General features: G+C 46.5%; 1 protein-coding gene across 1 annotated transcript in view; it reads right to left on the minus strand.

Annotated features, from left to right (window-relative positions):
* LOC145417462 (high-affinity choline transporter 1-like) overlaps positions 1–22,821 on the minus strand; it is a 159,940-nt gene that overhangs the window by 131,734 nt on the left and 5,385 nt on the right. The window contains exon 2 of the mRNA XM_080286158.1: positions 7,593–7,765. Coding sequence (XP_080142284.1) covers positions 7,593–7,765 — 173 coding nt within the window. The remainder of the gene's footprint in view (positions 1–7,592; positions 7,766–22,821) is intronic.

Below are 22,821 nucleotides of genomic sequence, written 5' to 3' on the forward strand. Positions count from 1 at the left end.
CTTCCACCTTCCCATCCACGGACTGAATTGGGTACGAAATTGGATGATCGAAGTTTAAGATTTCTTGGGCAATTTGATCCCTGCCCTCTCACACACACACACACACACACACACACACACACACACACACACACACACACACCGCTCGCTGGTGCAGTGGTAACGTTCCCGCTTGCCAACTGGTGGACGGGAGTTCGCGTCTCGCTCAAGTTGCGAAAAGTTTCACTGACGTAGTGGGTGGTCACTGTCCCCCTTGAGCAAGGAGACGGGTGTGTGCGTGTGTGAAGGTCACAGCCTTGCCCTTAGATCGGACTATATGAGCTCTCAGCTCCCTTCCGGGAGGGTAAAAGCTGACAATCACGACCATCAAGTGATCCTGACCGACCCAGTGAATTACACACACACACACACACACTCACACACTCTCACTCTCTCTCTCTCTCTCTGATGCGTCGCCTCCCTAAAGACCCACAAAACTCCCATTACACATTTTTCTGGATCCCTACGCTCCCCACGAGACGCCCTCATCCCCCACAGATTCCCACATCCCCAGACTCCCACATCTCCTAGACTCATATCCCCAGACTCCCCCGACTCCCATATCCCCAGACTCCCTTATCCTCTAAAATCACAACCCCATAGACACCCACATCCTCGAGACTCGAATCCCCTGAGACTCCCACATCTCCTAGACTCACATCCCACAGACTCTCACATACCCACAGACTCCCACATCCCTCAGACGCACATACCCAGAGATTCCTACGTACCCTAGACTCACATTCCCAGAGTCTCCCACACCCCCTAGACTCATTTTCCCACAGACCCTTACACACCCTAGACTCATATCAAAAGACTCCCACAACTTCCAGAGACTCCCACACACCCCAGAGACTTCCCCACAGCCTAGAGATCCCACACACCCCAGAGACTCCCACACACCCCAGAGACTCCCACACATCCCAGAGACTCCCACACACCCCAGAGACTCCTATACCCTGAGGGACAGCTTTCATTACAAGCGAGGCGAGTTTTTGCATCTTCCGCTAAACGCACAGTAATTCCCACACTCCTTTAAATACTCCCACACTCCCACACACACACTCAGACACTCCCACACTCACATTCACACCCCCAGAAACTCCCACACTCCCACCCACATCCCCATAAATTTCTAGACTCGCACCCACACCCCCAGAAACTCCCACACTGCCACCCACATCCCCACAAATTTCTAGACTCCCACCCACACCCCCAGAAACTCCCACACTCCCACCCACATCCCCAGAAATTTCTAGACTCCCACCCACATCCCCAGACACTCCCACACTCCCACCCACACCCCCCAAAACTCCCATACTCCCACCCACACCCCCACAAACTCCCACACTCCCACCCACAGCCCCACAAACTCCCACATCCCCACTCACACCCTCCCTCCCAGAATATCCCACACTCCCACCCACACTCTCAGACACTCCCACCCACACCCCCAGAAACTCCCACACTCCCACCCACACTCTCCCAGTAACTCCCTCCCTCAGAGACAGCCTTCATTACACAGGTGTCTTTTTGCCCTCACCGCTCCACCTCCGGTAATTACCAACGGGCAGTAAGGCTGATTGCTACCCTATTTTTACCGGGATTTCAACCCCTGTGGACGCCAACCCCGCACACGCACACGCACACGCACTCGATCGGGTTGGGGTAAGATTCACCAATTAAGATCGATTCGCTGGGTTAATTATGACTGTAACTTTAGGTTTGTAAAAGAAGGCATGAGAAGATCTTGTGCTCTTCCTATTCTTATCCTTCCTAGTAAAAAAACATAGATTACGGTCAAATCCACGTCGTATGGTGTAACCCCAGGCTGTACTTTCCTTTAGTTGTCCTTCCTGCAGAATAAATAGCTTACGATAGGGTTCTCGCGACCTAAGAATTCCATTTACATTAAGACCGACGGACAACGGAACATTCTGCTCACCTGCTGTCCTTCGTGTGAGAGAGAATCAAACTTAAGGAAATTAATCATGAACTTGTTTGTCAATCCGGGTCGCATTATTAGCCCAGGTGGAGGTGCGGTAAAGGAACAGGTATCATCATCATCATCATCATCATCAAATCTCCTATACACCTACAATATCTCACTCCATCTAATTAAACCCTTCAGGTACGTCTATCGACATCTCAACCCTTGCTTCTCATCACCACTCTTCCCTGTCCCCCAAACCCTAACCACTCGGTCCCTTATTATTTATCATATATATAAATGATCTAGACTTAGAAGTCAATAGCAGCATCAGCAAATTTGCCGACGATACAAAAATAGGGCGTATCATTAACTCGACTGACGATTGCCATAACTTACAGAAAGACCTCGATACACTGTCCAAATGGTCTAAAACTTGGCAAATGGAATTTAACGTTGAAAAATGTAAAGTACTTAACGTAGGCAAGACCATTGGAGATAATAAATACAGCTTAGATAACAAAGAAATTAGCAAATCGGAATGCGAGAGAGATCTAGGAGTTATGATTAGTAACGACCTTAAACCAAGGCAACAGTGCATTAATGCGAGAAATAAAGCAAATAGGGTCCTAGGATTTATTTCGAGAAGCGTGAGCAATAGATCATCTAAAGTAATACTAAAACTTTATCTAGCATTAGTAAGGCCACATTTAGACTACGCAGTACAATTCTGGTGTCCTTACTATAGAATGGATATTAATTCGTTAGAAAATGTACAGAGAAGAATGACTAAAATGATACATGACGTCCGGAACCTGTCATATGAAGACAGACTGAAAAGACTAAGTCTGCATTCGCTAGAGAGGCGTAGAGTAAGGGGAGACTTAATTGAGGTGTTTAAGTGGAGGAATGGTATAAATAAGGGAGATATTAGCAAGGTACTTAAAGTGAGCATTCAGGATAGAACTAGAAATAATGGTTTCAAACTAGAAAAATTCCGTTTCAGTAAGGAAATCGGTAGAAATTGGTTTGGTAATAGAGTAGTAGACGAATGGAATAAGCTACCTAGTAAAGTAGTTGCTGCCTCTTCCATTGAGAGTTTCAAGCATAGGCTAGATAAGCATATGACAAATAAGGGGTGGATATAGAATAAGGAAAATCTTATAACCAATACTAATTCAAAAATTTTTTCTTTTCAGGTTACACTATGATAGTCTCTATTCTCCTTTCACACTTTCCTGTAAAACGTCCACGCCAGTTTTTCTATACGGCGTGGTGTTCTTTCTGACTTTTTCCTGCCGGCTTCGGCTGGAGGGTTTGGAGGGCGGGGGAGAGCCTTCTTCTTTGCTATCCTTATCTCATTCTAGTAGTTCAGTTACTCTTCTAGGAGCTGCCTAGCATGGGCCAACCGGCCTGCTGCAGTTATCTTCTCTTCTTATATGTTCCTTTCTATATCCTTATCACTTATTTCTTACCATTTCCCCTCACTCCTCTTACCCATCTCTCTTGTCTCCTCACCCCTCACCCCTTCCCACCACGCCCTCATATTCCTTCCTCTTCACCTACTTCTCCTTTCCCTCTCCCTCCCACTACCTCCCAGCTAATCTTCTTATCCTTTACATTCTCACCTCTTCATATTTATACACCTTCCTTCTTACTCCTCCTTCCTCCTTCTCTCTCTCTCTCTCTCTCTCTCTCTCTCTCTCTCTCTCTCTCTCACCCGTCTCCTCAAAAAAGTAAATTAATAAAAAGATAAATAAATAAACCTAATATAGTTCCGTACCTCCCTCGCAATATTTCCACCCTGAAAGCCGTGAGAGATGAAACCCGGGATCAGATTTATTTACAAGTTTATTCACTTATAAACTAACTCACTTGTCCTAACTACCTGATTTAGTTGTGGAAAATTGGGTTGGGATGATGGTGGTGGTGATGATGATGATGATGATGATGGTAATTTAATCAGGTTGAAGTTTTTCGCATAGTGAGATATTGCTGACAGGATAGAATGCGCAGTTAAACTCTCTCTCTCTCTCTCTCTCTCTCTCTCTCTCCAACTAAAAACAAAATTCTTTCAAAGTCTTCAAACATTTCATCTCCCAATTCTCAGAACTTTCCACCAACTGTACGAAACAGATCTGGACCGTATCCTCGTGGTCTTAACGGGATCCCTGGCATCTCCTCCATAGCGAATTATTTAGCATTTTACACCATTAATTTTCTACTGCTATTTTCATCACCTTAACACCGACACAGTTTGCACAAATAAAGCGAAGGACAGCTAGTGGTATAATCTCTTTAATATTCCTGTGTACTCGAAACAATCACTTATTCAGAAAAGCAATATGTGGAGTGGAGGTACAGTCTGATGCAAAAGTCCGCTCGCCTCTCCTGCCTCTCTTTCATCCCTAGACTCACAGATGCTTGAAAGTGACTATAGTGGACTGAGGTGCAAATTATCATCCGTCTATGGGTGATAAAGAATAGTCTACTACGTCTCACTTCAGGGACTATGTATCCAGCAGTGAGATAAAGAGGATGGGGAGGTGAATGAACTTTGGTATTTGACTGTACTGTTAGGAAGTGGCTGGGATGGGCTGGGAAGGTGGTGGGGAACGCCGGGGGAAGGACAGTACACCCTGTGAAGAAAGGTGCTACAGATACGCCGGAAAAGAGCAAGTCAAAGGTGGGGAAGCAAAATATGGGTGGAGTGAGCAGGAAGGAGTGAAATGAGTGGGATAAACTGGTGGAGGATGGATACTAAGGCCGGGACGAGTACACCCTGTGAAGATGAACACTGCATGCAGGGCGGACTGGCGCTGGGAAAGATAAGGTCACATAATATACCTAAGCGGTTGAATATGGAGGGGAAGAAAAAGGGTGTGGTGGATGAAAAGAGTGGGGGAGATAATTGTGATGGTTTGGGAGGGGGCAAGACGCTGTGAAACTGGGCGTTGAAGATTCTCTCTCTCTCTATCTATCTATCTCTCATTTTTGCTTTTCCTTGCCCTACTTCCTTTTTCTACCTTCCTCTCTCTCTTTTTCTTCCTCCTTCAACTCCTCGTCTTTATTTCTTTCCTTACAATTTCCTCCATAAACTTTATTTTCTCTCTCTCTCTCTCTCTCTCTCTCTCTCTTCCACGATACGGCCATGGTCTCTAAAAGATTTTCACAGTTTGCCATTACCGATTCCTGCTGACCACCACCCCTTCACTCTCTTTACTCTTTCTCTCTCTCTCTCTCTCTACTTCTTCCTCCCTCCCTTCGTCTCTCCACTTATTTCTTCCGGATTCTTTGATTTTCGTCTCTTCTTTCTTTTCTTCCTCTCCTTTCCCATCTTCCCTCCCCTTCTGGCTTTCCTTTCCCCTCCCTCCTCTGAGTCTTCCTATCTTTCCTCTTCACTTCACTTCATGCCCGACTCTCTTCTCTCTCTCTCTCTCTCTCTCTCTCTCTCTCTCTCTCTCTCTCTCCTTTATTTCCGATTTTCCATCCCTTCCTTCTCTTCCTTTGCCTTCCTTCATCCCCTCCCTTATTTTCCCCTCTCCCTATTCCCTCCTCTTCTCCCCTTCTCCCCACTCTTTCACTCCCCACTTCTCCCCTCCCCCTCCCCCCTTTCCCATATCCATACTCCTTCACTCCCCACTCCTCCCTCTTCTCCTTCTCCTTCCTCAAGCACTTCCTTCTCCTCTCCTCCCTCCTTTTCCCCTCCTTTAGCCTGCATTTTTCTTCCCCCTTGAATGACTCAGCACTAATGCACCACCACCCTTCACGGAGGGAGGAAAGAAGCGTAGAAAGCAGAAAAATAGTATGAGAGAGAGAGAGAGAGAGAGAGAGAGAGAGAGTGTGTGTGTGTGTGTGTGTGTGTGTGTGTGTGTGTGTGTGTGTGTGTGTGTGTGTGTGTGTGTGTGTGTGTGTGTGTGTGTGTTCTAGTAACGAAAACGGGGTACCTAAACTAAATACTAAAAAAAATCATAAAAACAGAACGACCAATATCACAAAGTGGCCTGGGAAGGAAAAGGGGCCACACGTGCGTTCATTCTGGCCCTCCAAATAACCTGTCTCTGATTTTTTTAACCTTTCCCATTCCATCCAATTTGACAAGGCAAATTTGACTCCTACTGGACCCCGTTTTCAATTATGGTAAACAGGGAAGGTGGGTAGGAGGGGGGACTATTTTATTTTATCTGGGCCTGAACTATTACATTGCTCGGAATTTGAGTTATAATTTTTCTTTTAACGTGACAGCTGAAGTAGAGAAATATATTGCTTTTCTGCTGTCTTTCACATTGACGCAAAAGGCTGCTAGTAATTTTAAAATGAGGTTCCATGCTACTGCTGTGCCCGTAATCAGGCATCACATTAGAAATATTAACAACACCAATAAAAAAAATATATATATTTGGTTTCACAGTCGAGGATGAAAAACAGGTTACATTGACTTTATTTAGATTTATGTTAACCCTTTCAATACGATAACATTCTTTACATACGCATGTTCTTCCTACTGCCAGACGATTTTATTCAGCTGTAGGGAAATCTTTTGTACTGAGAGGGTCAAATTCCACCAACCCATTCCAAACCACTAAGTCTTATGCTTCATTCTTCCTACTGACAGACGGTTTTATTCACCCTCAGGAAGATCCCTCTCTCAGTGGAGATGTACAGAAGGAAGGATAATGGGCGATGTGATGAAGGAAGGATGTATCGAGATGTGAATGAAGGAAGGATGAAGACTGTGAATAAAGGATAAGTGAAGATATAACCTAAAGTAGGATGATGAAGGAAGGATGAATAACGATGTGAATGATCGAAGAATGAAGGGAGAGTGTGAAAAAAAAAATCGATGATATGGATATGGGTGAATGAAGAGTGAAGGAAGCGAGCTAGATTGGTATGAATGAAACCAATGAATACCTAACTATAAACCATGGAGGGAGGGAGGAAAGAATGCCGGAGGAGGGAGGGAGGAAGGGAAGGGAGAAGGAATAGAGAAAAGGAGGACAGGGAGGAAGGAAAGGAGGAGGGGAAAAGGGACGGAAGGACGGAGGGGAAGGAAAACTGTCGAGGGAAGTTATGAGGGTGAGAGGGAGGGAAAACTAACGAATGGAGGGAGGATACGACTACTGACGGGAAAAAGGAGAGAAAAAGGGAGGGAGAGAAACTAATGAAAGAGGGAAGGGGATAAAAATTCAGGAGGGTGGGAGGAAGCGACGGAAAACCTGAGGGAAAAAAGGAAGGAGAATTTGACTTTACAATAAAAATATTGATGACAGATGGCCTTTAACAAACCAAAACACTTATAAAGTTGATCAAAAGTTTCTAAATCACATCAAGCACTGTACAACAAAACTGTGGTGGCGACCATCATCCACTCACTTGATGTAGTACTGCCTATTTCTTCTATGGTAATCCTGGAAACCATTCGCAACGCTGGGTGGTCCCAAAAATAACGGGATGATGTGGAGTCTAGTATGGTGCCCCCTGTTAACTGGGTGGAGGAACCAAACCTACACACTCCTCTCTCTCTCTCTCTCACACACACACACACACACACACACACACACACACACACACACACACACACACACACACACACAAACCCCACTCATCTCCCTCTACTCACCAGTCATAGTCAGGATGCCCACAAACACGCCTATGTCCCTGCCAGCGAGCATGACCTCCTCGGTGCCCTGGGAGCCTCGTCGTCGCCAGGCCGCATACAGACCCACGCCCAGGATAGCCAAGTAGAAGACGATTATGCCCGCCAGACCCGCTACGTTGATGCCGCCGCCCGTGCTGTGGGGGAAGACGGAGGGGGTTGGTGAAGGAGGGGTGGACGAAGTAGTGGTGAGAGGGGGAGAAATTGGTGGGGGTGAGAGGGAGTGGTGGTGCGAGAGATACTGCTAGGGGAAGCGAGGGAAACTGCTGGAGGAGGAAGGGAAGGAAAGAAAATGTGAAGATCAAAGTGAAAGGGAGAAAGTACTGAATGAGGGAGGGAGAGAAACTACTAAAGGAGAGACGGAGAGATATTGGTGAAAGGGTGATGAAGGGAGCGATGTTGAGAGGGAGAAAACTGGTGCACGAGGATAGAGAGAAACTGCTGAAGGAAGGAGGAGAGGGGGAATGAAATTGGTGTTGGATGAAGGAAGGGAAAGAGGAGGAGGAGGAGGAGGAGGAGGAGGGGAAAGAAGGCTAACGATGGAGGGAGTGAGGGAGAGAGGGGAGGGGTGGGGAGAAAATCACTGAAGAGAGCGAGGAAGATAAGCTGATGAGGGAATGGGGGAATTGTGTTGATGGAGGGGGAGGGGAGGGAGGTAGGGAGGAAAACTGCTGAAGGAGTGAGAAGCCTTGCTAATGGGGGAGAGAGACGGAGATAAAAAGCGAGGGTAAACACTGCTGGAGGGGAGGAGGAGGAAAGGAGCTACTAAAAGCTGGAGGGAGACAGGACGAGGATCGACAGCAGGAAACAGAACTGCTGGAAAGGGAAAGAGGTAGAGAGGAAAATACTGACGAAGAAAGGAGACAAAAAAAATGTGTTGAAGGGACGAGGAATGAAAGCAGATAAGAGTGTCAATTTTTGAAGGATGGAGGGATAGTGAAGGATAGAGAGGGAAGCTGAATGATTTAACGGAGGACGAGAGGGAAATATACAGAAGAAAAACGAAAGGGAAAATAATACTGAAAAGAAAGAGGGGAGATTTTATATTAAAAAAAAAAAAAAAGAGGAAAAGGAGGGATGCTGATTAAAAAAAAAAAAAGAGGAAGGAGAAGCGAAGGACAGGAGAACCAGCGAAGGAAGGAAGGAAACTGGAGAAAGCGGGAGGGATAGAAGGAAAGGCAAAGAGGGTAAGGAGAGAGAAAAGTAAAGCAGGAGGCAGGAAGGAAGAGAATACTGATGAAGGAAGAAGAGAGAGGAAAAGCTAGGATCAAAGGAGGGAGGGAAGAGAACTAATGAAAGAAATATGAAAAGGATAGTGAGGGGAGGGAGAGGGAGAGAGAGGGAGAGAGAGAGAGAGAGAGAGAGAGAGAGAGAGAGAGAGAGAGAGAGAGAATGACAACATTTTTTTCATGAGAGAGAGAGAGAGAGAGAGAGAGAGAGAGAATGACAACATTTTTTTCATGAGAGAGAGAGAGAGAGAGAGAGAGAGAGAGAGAATGACAACATTTTTTTCATGAGAGAGAGAGAGAGAGAGAGAGAGAGAATGACAACATTTTTTTCATGAGAGAGAGAGAGAGAGAGAGAATGACAACATTTTTTTCATGAGAGAGAGAGAGAGAGAGAGAATGACAACATTTTTTTCATGAGAGAGAGAGAGAGAGAGAATGACAACATTTTTTTCATGAGAGAGAGAGAGAGAGAGAGAGAGAGAGAGAATGACAACATTTTTTTCATGAGAGAGAGAGAGAGAGAGAGAGAGAGAGAGAGAGAATGACAACATTTTTTTCATGAGAGAGAGAGAGAGAGAGAGAGAGAGAGAGAGAGAGAGAGAGAGAGAATGACAAAATTTTTTTAATGAGAGAGAGAGAGAGAGAGAGAGAGAATGACAACATTTTTTTCATGAGAGAGAGAGAGAGAGAGAGAGAGAGAGAGAGAATGACAACATTTTTTTCATGAGAGAGAGAGAGAGAGAGAGAGAGAGAATGACATTTTTTTCATGAGAGAGAGAGAGAGAGAGAGAGAGAGAGAGAGATAATCACAAAATTTTTTTATTTAGAGAGAGAGAGAGAGAGAGAGAGAGAGAGAGAGAGAGAGAGAGAGAGAGAGAGAGAGAGAGAATGACAACATTTTTTTCATGAGAGAGAGAGAGAGAGAGAGAGAGAGAATGACAACATTTTTTTCATGTCCCTGGCAAACCTTTTTTTTTTTTTTTTTTTCCCCGCTAAACTCAACCTTTTCTTGCTAAACTGATGTCAAATTAGCAAACTTCTAGCATATCCCGCCAAACTACGCTCCTAAAAGTTTCATTACGCAAAGTTACCGAAAAGGGCCATAAAAAAAAATACAAAATGATTTTCTAGCGTTTAATGGAACTAAATTGTGTAGCTGTTGAGAGAGAGAGAGAGAGAGAGAGAGAGAGAGAGAGAATCACCTCGCTCCCCAGCCACTCATTCCCACATTTCCCAGACTCCCCAAACAATTTTCTCATATAATCAGCCAGACAGGTTGATATATAAACTATCTTAACCTCTTTATTCTTGTGGCGCATTTTTAAGCCTTATTTTTTATATTTAAGGACGATTTTTCTCACCTAGGAAAATATATCTCGTATGGAGGAGGTTAAGTATGTTGTAGGTAACTCATAAAATTCTCTTAAGCTCAATAAAATCGTCTGGATGTAGCGGATATATATTAAAACATGTGCCACAGTATTCATGGGGTTTCAAAGGCTCTACACATACTTAAGAAACAGGAGTATTATATTTTAGTTCACACAATATTTACAACTGAAAGAAGAATGCTTAAATGGCCTACTGTTCTGCAAGAGGGATCATTCAGGCCGACATGGAATCACTTCAAAGTCCCACTCTTCCCCTAGAATACGATACGTTACCATCGACTTCAATCCGGGTTGCCAACCGTGTAGCAGAACAGGGAAAAGGGAAACAAGCTTTTTAGAGGGTCGTAGAAGCAACATAATAAGGAATTACTGAAGATCAAACGGTGTTCTGATATGGACCGACACTGAGATACGCCTGAGACTAAAATGTGAAAGAGCATCTAGTACAACTGCAACCTAAAAGTCTGACGGTCCCTGGGTCGCCCCGAATATGAGGGAGTTTGATACAGTGTAACAAACTTCAGGTTACTCAGCTTGCATAAAATATCTCCATGTTGGCCACTCAAGGATTAGAAAGCAGACTGAGCCAGGTCTTGCTCACACGTGTTCTACCTGCTCCCGGATCATATGTGCCATTGTTAGCGTCGTCACAGTCGTAGGAGGCACCCGAGCCAGTTGTAATGTCACCCTTTAGTATCGGGCTCCAAAGGATGTAAGTTAATGCTGGTCCACGTCCGTTCTCCTTCTCTGAATCCTCTTACGTCGATACCAAGCCGATACGAAAAATATACAGGAACATCGATGTGTAAAATGATAACGGAAGAAACTACAGCGAAGTCTACTATGCAAATAAGGGTTCGGGTCTAAGCTGCAGGGAACGAAGAGGATAATTAACGCAGTGTCAACAAATGCTTCTCGTGGGCCCAGGGCTTTATTGGCTACGTTTCCTGCAAGAACGGAATTATAAACAGGCCATCTGGGTAAAGGGGAAAACACATTAGCTGACCCGAAAAAGCAGCATGAACAGAAGCCTTTTGCATTCCCTTCGGCCAACAATGCCAGGAGTTCTTTGAGTTTACTATTCAAATGAGAGAACGAAGGTCTGAGCAAGAACCTAATATTTGACGATCATTTTCATATCAGTCGTAACCTGCCCCAACCTCCACTCTCCAACCCCAATCTTCCCAACCCCCAACTCCCCCCAGGACCGCTCCCCAACCTCCAGTCTCCCCAACCCCTACAGTCCCCAATCTCCATTATCCAACCCCACTCTTCCCAACCCCGCACTCCCCAACCCCCCACCCACTCCCCAAACCGCGCTCCTCAATCTACACTCTCCAACCCCACTCTTCCCAACCCCCCATTCGCCCCACCACCGCTGCCCAACCTACCGTCTCCCCAACCAGTGTACTCCCCAACTCCCCAGCCGTGCGCTCCCCAGGTAGAGCAGCACCTCCGGGCACTAATTGTTGCACTTAGCTGATAATTGAGCGGAAATTACTAATGCCAAACCAAAGGACGCTAAATGGTGCTGGAATTGTGGTGTTGGATAGACGGTGGATAGATACTGATAGACTGATAAATGGATAGATAGATAACATACAGACTGATAGACACACAGATAGATGGACGGATAAACAGATGGACAGACTGATAGACAATCCGGCAGACAGACATAGACATGAAAAGATGGACAAGGGTAGGTAGGTAGGTAGGTAGGTAAGTAGGTAGGTAGGTAAGTAGGTAGGTAGGAAGGCGGGTAGGTAAGTTGGCAGGTAGATAGATATATGAGTAGACCGATAGATAAAGGGATATAAAAAGACACAGGGAGAGATAGGCTGATAAAGGAAAACAGATGAAGAGGAAACAAGGGATGGAAAGGACGGACAGACGGACAGACACAGATAGATAGATATAGAAACAGGACCATAGATGAATGAACGTACTGTGTGTGTGTGTGTGTGTGAGAGAGAGAGAGAGAGAGAGAGAGAGAGAGAGAGAGAGAGAGAGAGAGAGAGAGAGAGCATGGTGGGGATGGGAAAGAGATTACAGGACTTTGGGAGGGTACGTCCTTGTCCTCCTCCTCCTCCTCCTCCTCCTCCTCTTCTCTCATCCTCACAATCGTCTTTTATCTCCCTATTTCGCGTGATTTCTTTCCTCCTCATCTCCATACCCTCCTCCCCCTTTCTCTCTTTCTTTTCGCCCCCCCCCCTAGTCTCTCTTCACATATCTTTTGTACCTTTTATCTCCCTCTGATCCACCCTTTGACCCTCCTGCCATGATCATCCTCTCAATCATCTCCCATCTATACCTATTCCCCCCTCTTCCTCCGTCTCCTTCTCCCTCCTCTTCTCTCTCTCTCTCTCTCTCTCTCTCTCTCTCTCTCTCTCTCTTGTGCCTCGTATCTTTTCGTCTCACTTCCCTCGTTCTATCTCTCCTCTTCCCCTGTCCATTGCAGTCAACTCTCTCTCTCTCTCTCTCTCTCTCTCTCTCTCTCTCTCTCTCTCAGGTTCATTAAACGATATTTCCTTTTTATTAACCTCTTCACTTCGATGACATCTCAATCACTTCCACTCTGACCTCCACTGCACAATTTAATTCACTTCAGGAAAGACCTCTAACACGTTATTTTTTTTCCCTAAACTCGTACACACAGACGATTTTCTGCCATTTTATTCAGCGTAAGAAAAGGCTCTCGTACTGAAGGGGCTAAAATCGTCTTCCCAACCTCCTGATATTGTAAGATATTTTCTCTAAGTTTATTCAAACTACCTTCAGGATTTTTTTTTCTTTTTCTTTTAATTCAGTAATGGCCTCTCCCAGTGCGAAGTTTAATCCAGGCACAAAAATTACTCATTCACCCATCAGCTCATCCGTCCACCTCCACCCATCCATCAGTTCATCCATCTCCACCCATCCATCAGTTCATTCATCCATCTCCACCCATCCATCAGTTCATTCATCCATCTCCACCCATCCATCAGTTCATCCATCCATCTCCACCCATCCATCGGTGTATCCATGCATGTTCACGCAACCATTTCCACCCATCCATCAGTTCACCCATCCATGCATCCACCCACATCCACACATCAATTTCCATCCATCCATCCATCCCACAATTTTACTCTGCCTGCAAGACTCCTCAAAATGAAGAAGTTGTAAATAGCCTCCATTTACCCCTTCAGTACGGAGGCTGTGGTTGAGATAAATGATGTCACGTGGAGGTAGTATCAGTAAACCAATACACGACGTCACCGTAGAAAGAAGACATCAAAAACCATAGAAAGAGACATCAGAAAGCGTCATCGTCCTGAAAGGGTTTGACAGTACCGTGCCATCTTCCATTCCAGTGTGAGGCATTTCGAATTTTTCAAGATCCTTCGTGTTTTTTTTTTCCCCCTTACGGTTTATGACAGTCGGGGGTTAGGGGAAGGGAAGAGAGACCAACTAAACACACACAGACACAGACACACAGACACACACACACACACACACACACACACACACACACACACACACACACACACACACACACACACACACAAAGGAAAATCGCTCCCCTTTCCTTTTTTTTTTTTTTTTAAATGTATCTGACTCGCTCACTATGTCAACAAGTTCCCTGAAACCTGCCATAAATAGTGCCACACACCTCATGTTACCACTTGAGCCCTAATTTCCACGGTCTGTCTCGCTCAGGACTCGTGTGACTGCAATAGAGGGATTTTATGACACTTTAACCCTCTCATGGTCAAGCAAACTCTAGTATTCCACTCCAGCGGACACCCGACGATTTTATTCAGCTGAGCCAGAGAAGCCTGAGAGTTGATACCGTGACTGACCCTCATATGATCGAAACAACTCCAGCATGCTATTCTCGCTTACACCAGACGATTTGATTCAGCTGAGAGTGAGTTAATGGAGGCTGCGAGACTCTTGTTTAACTACATTCAAATCCCCAAACCATTCCCTGCGCCAGTCTGGGTTCGATCTCTAATCTTTTCGGACTGCAGCTCACTCCACACGATCACCACTCCACACGATCACCACTCCACACCAACACCACTCCACACCAACAATACTCCACACCAACACCATCACCACTTTCCCTCCTAACTGCGCTGAATTGATCCTTTATCTCCAGGGCGTCACTGTAAACACACGTGTACCTCGAGGGGCTGATGTGTTTGGTTCGGTTTTCTGCCTTTCTTTCAGTGTGTCTACCTGTCTGTTTGTCAGTAAGAGTAATGAAAGTTACTGAACGCAACTACACCACATTTAAAACCATCTGAAGAACAATTGAATTCTGGCCGAAATAGGTCGTAGGTCAAAGCCAAGGTCAATATGAATAGTTTAGTTTCGGAATGATCTGACGTGGTGGGAGGTTGAGGATCATTATGCTAGGTGAAGAGGATTACCAGGTCTTCCCACGGGCAGATTATGACGTCAGCGGCAGTGGGATAGAAAGAGAAAACGGAGAATAAGAGAGAAAGAAAGAAAAATGAACTGCGCGAGATAATGTGATACTAAGTTTTTTTAATTTTTAAGACAAGGTTAAAAAATAAAAAATAAAAACCATTTACTTTATCGAATTTCATACAATGTTTGAAACTTGTGATGTCTAACAAACCGAGCATGAAGGGTTGTTAATAAAAATGGCAATGCACTCACCATCGTTGTATCGACACGAAACCAAAACCAAAAGGAGCATCTTTCAAATCTGCATCCAATAACATGCCTCATTACGTCAGGGGGGTCACCTCCCCACTTAGCGGCAAGGGGGTCGATGTCAGGTGGATCGGGCCTAAAAATTCAAATAGGCATCAAATTGTCACTTTTCACCCGAATTACTCCAAATCTGATAGTGACATCTCTGACTAGATATCCTGTTGTGTTTATACGTCAGCACTAAAATGACTGCCGGGGACGGGCTTGTTATGCTTTGGCACCGCTTCTTGTTTACTTATTCAACTACATATTTCTTGGTGGGGAAAGGTCTTGTACATTTCTCTCTCCGGGCTGGATTATCCCCCTGTGGTCCCAAGGGTCTGTGTGGGTATGCAGCTCACGTCTCCCTGTCTCTTCCCTTTCTCTCACCCTCACCCTCACCTTTCGATACTCGTCATTTCTCAGTTATCTTTCGTTGTCTCTTTTGCTTCTCCCCTTTCTCCTTTATCCTGCATCCCTCTCCTTTTTAATAGCCACTACTACGTTCTCTCTCTCTCTCTCTCTCTCTCTCTCTCTCTCTCTCTCTCTCTCTTTCTCCCACCATCTTGTGGAATGGACGAGTATTGAATGTGTCAAAAGGATTTATGTCTACTCTGTACCCTGCCACACGTCTCTCTCTCTCTCTCTCTCTCTCTCTCTCTCTCACACACACACACACACACACACACACACACACACACACACACACACACACACACACACACACACACATTTTTGGTAACCACTTCTCTGAACTGTTTCCATTCCTCTCTCATTACGACGGTCATGCAGCACCCGTCTAGCTGCATACTCTCACCCCTTTGCTGTCCACCTTTCTAATGCCAGAATTCACAGGTACTCTTAGGCATTCATATCTGCAACTGGTCAACTCAGGAACTGTTTTCTTCAATTATCCTTTCTCACTGACTATCACCTCCAGTCTTTAATCATAGTGTTCAGGCATCTCGAAATGAACAAACCTTGATTTTGGCTTCCTCTTTGTTCAGCTTCAAGGAACGCATTATGCACTGTGTCAACTTTAGGATACATTTTTGATAACCACAAACACATAAACAAGATACATTTGGAGATAAACAGGCAGACAGACGGATAAAAAACTGATAAAGCCATTAGCTAATATTGCCATTCTCACGTTTTTATTTTCTAGCGCAGCGGTACCCTATCCCAGTTTCCCTTTTATTAGAAGGACAAACCTTTATTCATTAAAAATATATATATGAGGTGGTCTGGCGCGGTAATGACCCTGTGCTGGTCCAAAGTTTATATATAGTAACTTTCATGGGTGGAAAATTAATTGTGGAAAAATTAAAAATTATAAAGTGTGGTGTGGGTAGGTTAGGTGTGGTGTGGTGTCAGGGTGTGTGTTGATGCAGGGGTGTGGGGGTGGGGCTTGAGTGAGTCTGAGAAGGTGTGAGGGAGTGCAGGGGAAATGTGACAGGGTGTGAGTGAGTGTAGACAAGTGTGGGTGGGTGTGGCACAGCGTGGGTGAGGTGTAAGTAGGTGTGGATGGACGTGAGATTCTGAGAGAAGGTGTGGGTGAGCAAAGGAAAAGTGTACGCTAGGTGGAGGTGTGGGTGAGGTGTGGGTAAGATGCTGGAGGGTGTATGAAGGCAAGCGTGAATGAGAAACTGTGAGTGTGTACAAGTGGCTATGAGTAGTGTACAGTATATTCCTGGTGGGATGTGGAACCATTACACTCAACTTCCTAAAACAGTTCCACATCCCACCAGGAACAGACACAACAGCAGGAGTAGATGTGAACGTGCCTGCATTATCATAGTAAGTTTCAGGCAAATTGGCCCTGAAATAAAGGAGTGAGGACGAGACAACGAGCGCAGGTGAGGAGAACAAGAACACCACAGAATAGCAAAATATTTTCTCTTTGGGAAATGTAGAAAAAAACGATGGAGAAAAAAGAAAGGAAGGACGAAAAAGGAAATAGGAACAAATAAAGTAAACAGAAAGAGGGAGATGGAAAATTGGATGGAGCATAAACACACACACACACACACACACACACACACACACACACACACACACACACACACAGATGGGAAAGCTGTAAGGAATCAACTGTCCATGAAGCAACACAAGGACTCTATTTGAACAAGAAGGGAGGTAGGCAGGAAAGTATCAGGCAGGAAGAAACTGAAGCACCAGGGAGGTAGGTAGGGATGTACCAGCGAGGTAGGCAGGAAAGTAGGAGGATAGCTGGCAGGAAAGTAGCAGGGAGGCTGGCAACAACGTGGCAGGGAGGTTGGTAAGAAAGTAGCAGGGAGGTAGGCAGGGAAGTTGCAGGGAGGCAGGTAGGGAGCTAATAAGAGGCAGGTAGGAAAGTAGCGGAAGGCAGGTGAGAAAGGAAGGAAGGAAGGAAGGACGGAGAGGGAAGGAGGGAAGGAAGAAAGGACCGGAGGGAGGGAGGAAGGCAAAGGGGGCAAGGGAGCAGGGAGACAGACAAAGAGAGGGAGAGAGGCAGAAAAAGCAATAAGGCCGGAAGTGAAAGAGTGAAAGAAACAATGCAGGTCATGGAGAGAGAGAGAGAGAGAGAGAGAGAGAGAGAGAGAGAGAGAGAAATGGCGAGTATGAAGACTAAATGAGAGACTCTTGATATAATTACCAAGTCTGATGGATATAAAATGCACTTTCAACCTCTTTCCGTCTCCTCCCCCTTTCCTCCCCACTCCCCCAATCCTCTCCCCTCACGTTCCCTTCCCCTTTTCACCCTCTCCTCATTCTCCCACTCGTTCTCTCTCCTCCCATCCACCCCGACGCCTCCTCTCCGCCCCATCATCTCCCAATCCCCACTCTTTCCCTCCCATATGTTTGCTTTCCTCTCACGCCTCTCTCCGCCTCCATCTTCCCCTTCTTCCCACTCTTTTCCCCTCATCCCCCCTCGCCTCTCTCTCTCTCTCTCTCTCTCTCTCTCTCTCTCTCTCTCTCTCTCACAAGTCCCAATGCTCTTATCTCGAATTTTTATAGTGCTCGTTTTCTGATTGTGTCATGCTCGAAATGTGTCATATTTTAGCATAACCCACCCTTTATCTGAGTGTGGTGTGTTGTGAGTGTGGTGTGTTGTGGGTGTGGTGTGGTGTGGGTGTGGTGTGTTGTGGGTGTGATGTGTTGTGGGTGCAGTGTTGTGGGTGTGGTGTGTTGTGGGTGTGGTGAGTTGTGGGTGTGATGAGTTGTGGGTGTAGTGTGCTGGGCGTGGTGTGTTGTGGGTGTGGTGTGTTGTGGGTGTGGTGTGTTGTGGGTGTGGTGTGTTATGTGGTGTGTTGTGGGTGTGGTGTGTTGTGGGTGTGGTGTGTTGTGGGTGTGGTGTGTTGTGGGTGTGGTGTGCTGTGGGTGTGGTGTGTTGGGGTGTGGTGTGTTGAGAGTATGGTGTGTTGTGAGTGTGGTGTGTTGTGGGTGTGGTGTGTTGTGGGTGTGGTGTGTTGTGGGTGTGGTGTGTTGTGGGTGTGGTGTGTTGTGGGTGTGGTGTGTTATGTGGTGTGTTGAGTGTGGTGTGTTGTGAGTATGGTGTGTGGTGTGTTGTGAGTGTGGTGTGTTGTAAGTGTGGTGTGTTGTGGGTGTGGTGTGTTGTGGGTGTGGTGTGTTGTGGGTGTGGTGTGCGGTGTGTTGTGGGTGTGGTGTGTTGTGAGTGTGGTGTCTACTAAGTGTGGTATCTACTAAGTGTGGTGTCTTCTAAGTGTGGTGTCTTCTAAGTGCTGGTGTTCTTAATGTTTCTGTGTTCTGAATGTCACTAACGATATTCCGAGTGAGGGTGCTCCGAATACATCCATGTTCTGAGTGTGTGTTCTAAATATCTGTGTTCTGAGTGTCTTTGCTCTGAACGTCCCTGTGTTCTGTGCTCTAGATGTTATTGTTATTCCCTCTGTGTTCTAGATGTTATTGTGTCTCCCCCTGGCAGTGTTCTCAATACTGTGTCGCGTCCCCTCTGACCTCTCAATGTCTCCTCGCCTATAATGGAGACTTTCTGAGGCAGCGGAGGCAGGCGGATGTAGGGAGAGGCAGAAGGTGAGGCAGAGTGAGGCAGAATGCGAGGCACGGTGACGCAGATGTGGGGAGAGGAAGAAGGTGAGGCAGAATGTGAGGCAGAATGTGAGGCACGGTGACGCAGGGAGAGAGAGAAGGTGAAGGGGGTGAGACAGGGAGAGTGTGTGGCAGGAAGAGACAAGGGATGGCAAAAGAATTACAGGACAAGGCAGGGAGAGACAGGGTGAGAAGTGAAACACAGGGTGAGGCAGGGTAGAAAACAGGAAAGCCGGGGCGAAATAGAGGCTGAGGCAGGATGAGTGGTTGGGGGAGGAAGAGGAAAGAAGGATGAAGAAACAGAGAGTGAAGCAGAGGAACAGAAAATTAAGAAAGAGTAAGACAGGGTGAGGGCGAGGTAGAGGGTGAGGGAGGTGAGGCAGGGTTAGGAAGAAGTGAGAAGAGCGAGGTAGGATGAGGCAGAGGGTGCGACAGGTGAGAAAAGTGAGGCAGGATAAGGCAGAGGTTGCCCCGCGATGTCGTATGATGCACAAGTGAGAGGCAGGAGCAAGAAAGGCGTGAAAATGGAGGAGAGAGGCGGCTGGATTTATGAGATAGGCAGGCTTGCTGAGGTGAGGGAGAGGTGGAGGGTGGACATACAGGGAGAAAGAGTAATGGAGGGAGATCCAGGGCTTAGCAGGGGTACGAGGGGTGAGGATGAGGAAGGAAGGGTGAAGTACAGGGTGTGGTTGAGTGGGAGAGGGAGGGTCAGTGGGGAAGATATACGGTAAGGCAGAACAGGTGAGGTAATAGTAAGGCAGATTAAGGTACAAGGTGATGCAGAGGGAGGCAGGGCAAGTAAGAGGTCAGGCAGGGTAAGGCAGAGGGGTAAGTAGAGTGACGCTTCTCGACTCAAGGTAAGGCAAGGCAGCTAAGACAAGAATGAAGCAAGGAAATACAAGGTGAGGCAGAGGGTGGCAGGGTATGGCAGAGTTAAGTAAAGTGAGGCAGTGAAAAACAAGGTGAAGCCAAGGGAGGAATGGTGATGAAGATACAAAAGAAGAATGTGGCAGGGTGAGGCAGAATAAGGTTGAGGGTGCGGTAGGGTGAGGCAGGGGGTGCGGTAGGGTGAGGCAGGGTAAGGCAGAGGGTAAGGTAAGGGTGAGGCAGAGAGATAGTGCGCCGGAAGCAAGAGTGTGGGAAGCAGGGTGAGGCTTGGGTGAGGGAGGTAGGATGAGAGGGTGAGACAGGGAGGGTGAGAGACGACGGGCAGGGTGAAGGAGAGAGAGGGAGAGAGGGTGAAGGAGGGAGGGTTACAGGATCGGCAGGGTGAGGTGTGGTGGTGGTGGTGGGGAGAGGGGGAGAGAGAGAGAGAGAGAGAGAGAGAGAGAGAGAGAGAGAGAGAGAGAGAGAGAGAGCAGGGTGAGGTGTGGTGGTGGTGGGGGGAGAGAGAGAGAGAGAGCAGGGTGAGGTGTGGTGGTGGTGGGGGGGGAGAGAGAGAGAGAGAGAGAGAGAGAGAGAGAGAGAGAGAGAGAGAGAGAGAGGCAATAAGACGAGTTAGAGGAACCTTAGCCGACAGTTCTATTAGGCAGACTCGTATTGACAGTCTCTCTCACCTGCCTACCTGCCTTCCTCATCTATCTACCTACCTGCCTCACCCATCTATCTACCTGCCTCACCCATCTATCTCCCTGCTTCACCTATCTATCTACCTGCCTCACCCGTCTAACTGCCTGCCTCACCTATCTACCTACCTGCCTCACCTATCTACCTACCTGCCTCACCTATCTACCCACCTGCCTCACCTATCTACCTACCTGCCTCACCTATCTACCCACCTGCCTCACCCATCCTCCTCTTCTCTCTCTCTCTCTCTCTCTCTCTCTCTCTCTCTCTCTCTCTCTCACACACACACACACACACACACACACACACACACACACACACACACACACACACACACACACACACACACACACACACACACACACACACACAGCGAGAGAGAGAGAGACAGAGAGAGAGAAAGAACTACACCACATCACAAATTCCATCACAAACTCCCACACAGACACCTAATTTCAGAGCTTCTCCATTCCAGACCAATAATATCCAGTTCCAGTATTTATTTCCAGCCCAATACACTGCAAACTGACACACGCATCGAGGTCTGAGTGTACCATTAAAGGCAAGAGATTAGAAGTGGTGAAACGGGAATATTGAGAGGGCTGTGTGTGTGTGTGTGTGTGTGTGTGTGTGTGTGTGTGTGTGTGTGTGTGTGTGTGTGTGTGTGTGTGTGTGTGTGTGTGTGTGTGTGTGTGTGTGTGTGTGTGTGTGTGTGTGTGTGTGTGTGTGAGATCAGAAGTGGTGAAACGGGAATACTGAGAGGGCTGTGTGTGTGTGTGTGTGTGTGTGTGTGTGTGTGTGTGTGTGTGTGTGTGTGTGTGTGTGTGTGTTTGGAGGGGGTAGCCTATATTGGTTTTGATGTCGATGGAGTGAAGGAGGGAAGACGATGGAAGGAGAGAGGTAAGGAATGAAGGAAAGATAGAAGGAGGGAAAGAAGGAAAGACAGAAGGAGGGAAGAAAGGAAGGAAGGAAGGAAGAAAGAAAGAAAGAAAGAAAGAAAGAAAGGAAGGAAGGAAGGAAGGATGGATGGATGGATAGATGGATGGATGGATGAATTAATGGAAAGAAGGAAGAAAGAAAGGAACGAACGAACGAACGAACGAACGAAGGAAGGAAGGGAAGGGAAGGGAAGGCAAGGAAAGGGAAGGGAAGGGAAGGGAAGGGAAGGCAAGGAAAGGGAAGGGAAGGCAAGGGAAGGAGGAAGGGAGGGAGGGAAAACAGGTGAGAGAAAAGACGATAAACAAAGGAAAGAAGGATAGGTGAAAAGATATACGAGTAAGAACGGATAGAAATATGGAATGAATGAATGAATGAATGACAGAAGGAAGGAAGCAAGGAAGGAAAGAAGGGGGAGGAAGGAGTGAAGTAAGGAAATGAAGATATAAGGAACGGGGAGGGAGGGAGGGAGGAAGTACGACAAGAGAGGAGGTAGGTTATTAGTTTGCTGAGAAGGATGGAAGGTAGATAAGTAAGTAGGTAGGTAGGTAGGTAGGTAGGGTGGGCTGGTAAGCAGGAAAGTAGGTAGATAGGTAGGTAGGTACGTAGCAAGGAAATAAAATGGAAAGGGGAGTAATGGATGGATAGATGCAACGAAGGAAGGAAGGACCGAAGGATGAGTGGTTGGATGGATGGATGTAGCCTACAGGTGGAAGGCAGGAGCGCTTAAGGAAGGAAGGAAGGAGAGAAAGAAGGAAGAGGGAGGAATGCTATTGGTTCTGGTGTGGATGGAGAGGAGGAAGGACAGTAAATCCAGAGAGAGAGGACGGGAGGAAGGAAACAATGAAACAGGACAGAATGGGAAGGAATGTTATTAGCTTTGATGTGGCTATAGTGAAGGACGGAATGAAGGAAGGGAGACGAAGGAAGAAGGAAGAAAAGAAGGAAATCGGGGAGACACGGTGTTAGTTATAATGTGGATGGGAGGAAGCCAGGAACGAAGGAGGAAAGGAAGGAAGGAGGGAGGAAGGGGAGAAGAGGGACAGAAGGAAGTAGGAATGGAAAAGCGGAGGACGAATGGACAGATAGATGAATGGAAGAAGGACGTAAATGAAGGAAGAATGTGAGACGGTAAGAAGTGATGGAAGGGGAAGGGGAAGGAAAAAATGGAAGGTAGAAGTTGAGAGAGAGAGAGAGAGAGAGAGAGAGAGAGAGAGAGAGGATGAGAAAAAGTGCAGAAACAAAAGATGAAAAAAGCAAAGAAACAAGAGAGTAATTGGGATAGGAGGAGAGTCTGAATTCTATAGCCATTAC

Source organism: Coenobita brevimanus, chromosome 110 (genome assembly GCF_032717465.1).
Source record: "Coenobita brevimanus isolate Jiangsu-jjx chromosome 110, ASM3271746v2, whole genome shotgun sequence".
NCBI classification, from domain to species: Eukaryota; Metazoa; Arthropoda; class Malacostraca; order Decapoda; family Coenobitidae; genus Coenobita; species Coenobita brevimanus.